General features: G+C 36.8%; 1 protein-coding gene across 3 annotated transcripts; it reads left to right on the top strand.

Moving 5' to 3' along the window:
• Positions 1–1,190: 1,190 nt before the first annotated feature.
• On the top strand, positions 1,191–6,483 carry LOC141611670 (serine/threonine-protein kinase AFC3-like). 3 transcript variants are annotated; one of them, XM_074430255.1, is made up of 12 exons: positions 1,191–1,391; positions 1,486–1,603; positions 2,559–2,585; positions 2,671–2,824; positions 2,922–2,970; positions 3,338–3,452; positions 3,595–3,686; positions 3,780–3,927; positions 5,160–5,224; positions 5,324–5,421; positions 5,721–5,826; positions 6,110–6,483. In XM_074430255.1, exons 1-12 carry the CDS (start codon positions 1,215–1,217, stop codon positions 6,254–6,256), a joined length of 1,296 nt encoding a protein of 431 aa, XP_074286356.1. In that variant the 5' UTR covers positions 1,191–1,214; the 3' UTR covers positions 6,257–6,483. The 3 variants fall into 3 exon arrangements, with proteins under 3 accessions (XP_074286356.1, XP_074286357.1, XP_074286358.1); XM_074430256.1 differs by having other exon boundaries at positions 3,783–3,927; XM_074430257.1 differs by lacking the exons at positions 3,338–3,452; positions 3,595–3,686 and having other exon boundaries at positions 3,711–3,927.
• The last annotated feature ends 1,724 nt before the right edge of the window (positions 6,484–8,207 follow it).

Here is an 8,207-nt window from a genome sequence, read left to right on the forward strand (position 1 = left end):
AGTGACCCCACTCAGCCGAGGCCACGCCTCGCGAACCATCAACAACGATCACAACCACAAACACAATACAGTTACTATATCAAACAACCAAACATAATACATCAACCAATATCCCATTATGGGACTAATGCGAGTAGAAATCTACCCGGAACAAAGAACACAATCGACGGTCTCAACAGCTGTATCACAAATCCTTTTCTACGAATCCTCCTCCTAACATATAATCATATAATTACTAACAATCACTAAACTAACACAAAACCCCCAATCCTAAAATTAGGGTTTAACCAAATCAAAGGAAAGACAATAAAAAGGGTACATAGATCTTACCCTCGACGCAAGGAACTCAACGGTATAATCAACGCTAAGAACCGACCTTCCAAACTCCGGGTATTGCTAATAATGCGATTAGGATGGAGAACTTGCTTGCTTTCTCTCTTAAACAGTAATTTAGGTTTTGCAAAAGTGATTTAGAATAATGACGACAAAGCTTATATACCTTAATCGCATAATTAACAAAACCCGAGAAAACTCCCCGTAAAACCGGCTACTCGATCGAGTACCCCCTTACTCGATCGAGTGCCCCAGCTACTCGATCGAGTACCCAACAGGTCAGAAACTTTTCTAAAACGCGACTTACTCTTACTCGACAGAGTAAGGCTTACTCGATAGAGTACCCCAAGACTCATAAATACGGAGTATTACATATCCCGCCTAACATACTTGCTAAAATTTAATTACAAAAATGGTGGATGATATATGGGAATTAGTGTAGGCTACATCAAACAACAAAATTGAGATGGAAAAAAATAGAAAAAATGGATAGAGGTGTGAGGATTGAAGAAGAAGCTCAAAATATATGAGATGGGAGAGACGAGAGTTTTGAGGGTGGGAGAGATGAGAGGGAGGAAGTAACAGGTGATAAGAGTGACAGATTATTTGGTAGTGTTAATTCTTGTTTTTTTTTTTAATTTATTATTTAATTTAATCTATCCTAATCATCTTTACGGTAACACGTCAATATTTTCCGGTGAGAAATTCACTCGGATATCTCTAATTGGGCTGAATTGCATATCGGGTATAACTAATAGGGTTAATTTGCAGTGTAAAATGTTATGGGACTAATTTGCACGTAGTGACAACCGTTTGGGGCTTATTTGCCACTCGGTTCGCAAACTATTAAATGAGTACGGGGAAGCCTAATAAAGTACACAATGATAATACATCTTGAGTCCTTGACCCAGGTGCAAGAGGGTATTTCAATCTTTAACACCAATTCTCACCGGCCAGAGATGACGACGGCGAACATGACGTCACTGGATGTGGACTCCAGACAGCCCCGGAAACGACGGCGTATTGTCTGGGACGTGGCACCTGACGGCTTTATTCAGGTTTCTTCCCCCTTTTCCATTCTAGGGTTTTTTTTCATTCTTCAATTTCATAATTTCATACATCGAAATTGATAATTCAATTGACATTAATCAGGGAAATATACCACATTTTACAAATAATGTATTAGAACGCTACGTTTCGCCTCCCAAGAGAGATGATGATCCTGAAGGCCATTATGTCTTCTCTGTCGGCGAGAATTTGACTTCCAGATGTATGTTTTTCAAATTAAAATGCTCAATTATGCATGCCCTTTTCATCAAGTTTCAGCCTTTGTTTCCCTTGTTTGTTTTTCCGTTGTCAATTTGGTTGCTATTGAGTTATAACGATGGTCGTTGTTATTCCCGTCTCTGAAACTAACAGCGATTGTTTCTGCATTATCCTTGTTGATGTGTTGTAAGAATATACTATCTTGTGGATGTTATGGGGTACATTATATGTGTTACATTTCAATTGATTAAAATGTATGGTCTCTGTGCTATGGGCCCAATGATTATGTATTTTACGCAGTTTTGATCATCGTATGTACCCTTCTATTTGTCCTTAATTCCAATAGTGTACAGCTGTTGATGTAATGCTTCGTCTTTATTTGTCATGCGCTGTTTATTCTTTTTTTTTTTGGGTGTGTTTTTAGTTTTAGGGGAGCTGTGGAATAAGTGACGCGGTGCATTTCTAGTGTCGTACTTCCTGACTGTTTAGAGTCGATTATTCACTCCCTGCGTATTCGTACTTCATCCGATCCATTGAGTTGTAGACATTTTTCAAATACGTGAGGAGAACTCTGACTAACCCAAATGGCAAATACGTTATGCCTTCTAAGAGAAAGAAATATACAGAGTACTTTATTGGACTATACAAATTTTTTGGTGGTCGAGAGATCATGCATTGGATTTGTTATTGCGGTCGTGCAATATTGCGGTCGTGCAATCACGCATTGAACAGGCTCTTGCAATTGAATCTGTTTGATCGATTGAGACCACTTTACCTTGGGGATTATTGTATTGGCAGGAAATTGATGATATTGGAGAGTATGGTAGTTTGACTATTTATTGCATGTTACAATTGGTTAATCAGAAAATGTTTCTTTAGCAGACATAGTCATGTCGTACCACTGCTTTGAATATCATTTTATTTCAGGACCTGATATTGTTTTATATATTTCTGAACAGATAAAATTCTCAGTAAGATGGGTGAAGGTTAGCTGTCAAACAAACAAGTGCCACTGGAACTTCCATTTTATGATTCTGCTTCTGTCCTCTTAGAAAGCTGCTGATGCTGTAGGCACATTTGGACAAGTACTGGAATGTCTGGACCGTCAAACCCAAGAGTCTGTCGCAATCAAAGTTGTTCGGAGCAATTCAAGATATCGTGGCGGGGCAATGATTGAAATTGATATTCTTCGTCATCTAGCAGAGCATGATAAAGTTGATTCTCAGTACGTAGTTCTGGCTTCTTGCTGAAACCATGCGTTTAGCATTGTTGGAGAGAAGACATGGATGTTAACTTCTTACAAGTTGTTGCTTCTGGTGCAGTTGTGTTCAGATAAGGAGCTGGTTTGACTACCGCAATCATATCTGCATTGTGAGTGGTCTAAATTTATTTAAGTTGCTCAATTTATCTTGTCACCCTTAATTTTGGTTGTCGTCGGGTGTTCATATTGCAGTCTCTTAGGTTATGTATCTGTGGTGAAGATCTGCTTCTCTATTAAAACACCAACGTGTTAGCATGATTACTCTCAGATAATCCTGTCATTTTTGTAGAAATTTGTCATCAAATTCTTTATTTTCATTACCTGAATGATTACCGGCGTTCTTACAAAACTATATCTATACCCATTTTCTGTCTGCTTGCTTACTTTCTGTTATGTAAAAGTGTGTCAATAGCTGATCGCTTTGCTGATCTCTAAATGCCAACCTCCTTTGTGTGCAATGTGATGATGTGTATTCAGGTGTTTGAGAAGCTTGGGCCAAGTTTATATGATATCTTAAAGAGAAATAGATACCGCCCTTTCCATGTGGACCTTGTTCGGGATTTTGGACGACAACTTTTGGAATCTGTAGCATGTGTGATTCTTTACCTTCTATCTACGTTCTCGTATAATTACGTTAACCATTAACCACATTGTGTTCTGTTTTGCCAGGAGCCTTAGTTCGAAATAAGTCGATATTTGTTAATGTGTTTGCTGTGATCTGTTACTTATGACAGATATGCATGAGTTACATTTAATCCACACTGATCTGAAGCCTGAAAATATTCTTCTCGTATCTTCCGAGTGTGTGAGGCTACCTTTCTCTGAGGTATTTGTCCTTTTTCATTGACAGTTTCTCCCTTGCAGCTTGGCCATTTGGGTGTATCTAGTTTTTGCTAAAGAGCTTCTTCGCGTGGTACAGAAGATATCTGCGAAGGAAACACGTTATAGCTACTTGCCGAATTCCAGCGCTATAAAGCTTATTGATTTTGGTAGTGCGGTATATGATAATCCTAGTCATAGTTCCACAGTTTCCACCAGGCACTACAGAGCCCCTGAAGTTATTCTAGGTAACCAATTAATTTATGTGAAATGAAGGTTGCTTTAGTTATTATCTGCCTTATGGTCTCTGTTGCAATGATCATCTCAATTACAGAGTTGATTTATCTTTCCCTATAATCTCTTGCTCGCTTTTATAAAGTGTAAGAGTTTTATTTGCATATTTATGCCTTGATGATAGTTCATTTAAGGATTCCATTGGCATATATTAGAATTGATAACTGCAGCGTATAAATTTTTTTCGGAAATTCTACAATGTCTGCCTTTTTATTTGGGTTTTTTAAAGTTGTACCCCTACTTTTTTGAAACTCTACGGTGTACCCCTGAACTCTGTACATGAGTCTATATCATAACCTTATCGATTGTCTCCATAAACTTAGTTCATTAGTTGATCCATTAATTCACTCGTCAACCACTCTAATTACCCGTTAAACCCGCTTATTTACCTTTATCCCAGCCAATTACCAACTAAACCACCAAATAATCTATGAGCCTAACTAACAATCCATGAAACCTCCATTATCATTTCATGCTTCATGGAGGAGGTTTTAATTATAGTTTGTGCTAATTAAAGGTGATTTGTGTGATGGTTTCATAGAGGATGATATGATTTTGACGGGTATAAAAGCAGGTTGAAGGAGGTTTGTTGGGAGAGTGAGGGTGTTAACGAAGCGTTGAAGAAGGTTATAGAGTTCAAGGGTACACCGCGTAATAATATAAAAAAAGGCAGTTGTACGACTTAGAATTTATATTTGTTTCTACTTATATGTGGATGAGTGAAAACTCATTACATCGAGTTGATAATTTGATATATGTCTCTACTTATTTATGGATCTGTTAAATGGCTCTCAGTTGCACCACCTGAAGATGCATTTGAAAACCAAAGCTTGAGCTTAATGATATGAAGATGAAGTCTTTTGTCTGTTATACATATAATGATGTTCGTAGTTTGTTTAGGCAAGGTTTGGTGTGTTGTCTTATTGCTTTCTTTCGAGCGATTATTTTTTTTTCTTTGCAATTAGAAATGCTTTGTGTGCGCGTGTGTGTGTGAAAGTATTAAGCAACCTCATCCTTATCATTCTACTACAATTTTGTTGGTATCTGCCTTTTTATTACATCTACGATGGCTGGAGTTGTTTGGATGAGAATCTAATTAAGTTGCATAGCCTTTTTGGTAAATGTGGGAGCCGTAGAGTATTATGATCTCGTCAGTTGAGATGCCTTGCGGTTGTCATCTTTTCAGGTCTAGGATGGAGCTATCCTTGCGATCTATGGGGTGTTGGATGTATACTTGTCGAACTTTGCTCAGTGAGTTGACATTCCTTTGCTTAGTTTGCTATGTCAAACTGCTACCACTGTCAGACTTCATTGGTAGAGGAGATGTGACCTTTATAAGCTTTTTTCCAGGGTAGAGCGCTGTTCCAAACTCACGAAAACCTGGAGCACTTGGCAATGATGGAGAAAGTGTTGGGACCTTTTCCACGGCATATGATACAGAAAGCCACGTAAGTATCAACTACGTTACTCGAACACAGGTATGCCAGTGTCAGACTCAGTCACATGACTCAACTTCTTCGACACGAGAACTTTATCCTAATATGGGATTAGTGAAACACAGGTTTGAGGGCACATTTGCAAGACAAAAAATAGCACAAATCTACTAAATTTTGACGCATTTATAGTTTCTGAAGTGAAATAGAGAAATGTTTGGTAAATAAGACCAAAAATCACGTGGTTTCTTAAGATGCGGCACAAAACTGATTCATAATCATTCCATTGTATTTGGTGGCTTTGTCCATTACAGAAGAGGTGCGGAGAAATATTTTAGACGAGGTTCTCGACTGAACTGGCCTGAAGGAGCAGAGTCAAGGGAGAGCTGCAGAGCTGTGCAGAAGCTTGAGCATGTCAAGGTTTGTATCACTTTTGTAACTCTTTTTCTTGTGTGTGTGTGTGTGTGGTGTTAAGGCTGCCAAAATAGCAGAGTTTTGAAGCTACTGGGTTTGAAATCCGCTCACAAGTTAGTTTTAAAAAAAAGCCGCACTTAAGCCCGAGGTCTGGGTAAGGCACAGCCAAAACGACTTGGTGCGCCTTGTAGTGTCAGAGTATTTATTCCTTGTATGAGTTGGACGTGTATTCAAGATTTAGTTCATCTCAATCTATAATCAATTGCCTTCTAATATCTTACATTTGTAGGATTTGATATCTCGGCATGTAGACAGATCAAAATCATCTCTGATCGACCTGCTGTGCAAGTTGTTAAGGTTTGATCCCACAGAGCGCCCTACTGCTAAAGAAGCCCTGAATCATCCCTTCTTTAAAGAAAACACCAGTAGGAGCTGAAAAACCTGAACGTGAAGAATTCACGACTTAAATGGCATAGTCCTACCGTTTTCCCCAAGTTTGGGGCCACAATGGTTAGTCATCAGTGAGATACGAGTCATTAGTCGACACTTGGAAGCAGTTAAATATGAGTGTTCCGTGTGGTTAGGGGCTTAGGGACAAAAAGTGTAACAGCTAGTTTGTTCATAGAATGCTTGAAAAGTTGAAATCGAACATTGTGTTTTCAATTGTTGCTTAACGTATTTTAGATTTATGACCAATCTCGTAGAAACATCAATGCCGCAGTATGGAGTAATTTTTTTATGCATTAAAAGAAAAGAAGAAAAAAATAGGGAAAATTATCAATTACTTCTTTTTATATACCATTTTTTTTAAAAAAAAAATTTACTCTATTTTTTTTTTTTTTTTTTAATCTTTAAAAAAAAGCGAAAAACCGAAAAGGTAAGAATCGATAAGGAAATTTGAAAATTAGGAGCTGATAAGGTAACTGATTATATAAAAATGTGTTTGACAAATTAGCTGAAAAGGTAGCTAATTTTGGTAAAATGACGTAAAAGGATATGAAAATTATTTAATATTATAGAATAAATGGTATAAAATGGAAAGTCATTTAGTCACTGATTTTCAAACGCTACCCGAGCAGAAGATTTCATTTTCATTTGACCTTATTTGACCAAATAAGCTACTTGTCAAACACTTGCAAAAAAAATTAGATAGCTGAAATTTTGGTCAAATAAACTACTCTGGTCAAATAAGCTAATTGAAGTGTCGTGTCAAACGGAGCCTTGCTATCTTCAAATGTCATTCCTTTGAAATTTGATACGAGTACCACTTTTCGTTTTTTACCGATTGGCCTTTACTTATTACCGATTTGCCCTCACTTATTACCCAGCCCGCTTCATTTTTACATTTCCTCTTAGTTTTTATCACCTTGATCCTCTTCTCTTCATTCAACTATAGATAAATCTCTTCCAAATTTATCATTAGTTGGAGCAAGTTCATTGAATCAATAAGACAATTGCTCATCTTATTATCTTAGTAAAGGTGACAACTTTTGCTATTTGGAAATGGGAATCATTTTTTTTAGGTCCTCCACTAATTTATGTTTAGTTAAAAACAGTCGTCAAAATTAATTTCATGTGTGTCATTTTCATTACTAATCACTTTCACTAAACCTAAACTTTTTAAACAAGATTGCGAGACACGTGGCTAAGAGTTTTACTCATTTGGTTGAATATAGATAAATTCAATACAAGTTTAGTGAAAACAATTAATACGAATGTCAATTTAATCTTATCTAGACCATTATTAAACTAATTCTTAATCAGGTCACCTATTGAATTGGCTCATGTTGAATCACGGTCGAGTTCGAGTTAGAACAAATAAGTTTGCTATCCGTTATCGATTTAACATCTTAACCTTTAAATTTTACTAGTTGGTTGCACCGCGCGCGAAAGCGCGCGGTCCCCCAAGATATTTTAACCTACGATGTTTTATGTGCATGCTAGCGTATGTTTATTCGGTTCGACTGTCTATACATGTTGAGTGTCGATCACATTGAACTCTTGTTATATTGTTTTCATAGTTGAATCGATTGAAAAAAAAAAAACAAATTACAACTATTCGTAAATAATTCGTATTTAACTTTGTTAAGAGATGAATATCCGGATATAACTACGCGCTTAGATGGTTAATTGTTAAAGAACAGAATTACATGGAATACATAAAACATTAAATATTATGTTGTAGCTTGTAAAGTAACATAAACACGTAGACCAGACTCTGTCCAACAACACATAGATATTCTGTAACACTGTTTTTCTGAAAGTTCTAAACAGTTTCACTCAAAACTTATGTTTATCTACACACACCGTCCAAATAAACGTGTTTTAGACAAATCGTTTAGTACAAAACATTGCTTCTCATTAAATGAAGTACAGTTAAATTTAGT

This window comes from Silene latifolia, chromosome 11 (assembly GCF_048544455.1).
Source record: "Silene latifolia isolate original U9 population chromosome 11, ASM4854445v1, whole genome shotgun sequence".
Classification (NCBI taxonomy): domain Eukaryota; kingdom Viridiplantae; phylum Streptophyta; class Magnoliopsida; order Caryophyllales; family Caryophyllaceae; genus Silene; species Silene latifolia.

Bases quoted from the DNA above. Each gene is read 5' to 3' on its own strand.
- LOC141611670 (XM_074430255.1), top strand. From the start codon at position 1,215: ATGATAATACATCTTGAGTCCTTGACCCAGGTGCAAGAGGGTATTTCA. The intron at 1,392-1,485 runs GTTTCTTCCCCC...GACATTAATCAG, and splicing joins CACCTGACGGCTTTATTCAG to GGAAATATACCACATTTTAC. The intron at 2,971-3,337 runs GTGAGTGGTCTA...ATGTGTATTCAG, and splicing joins ACCGCAATCATATCTGCATT to GTGTTTGAGAAGCTTGGGCC.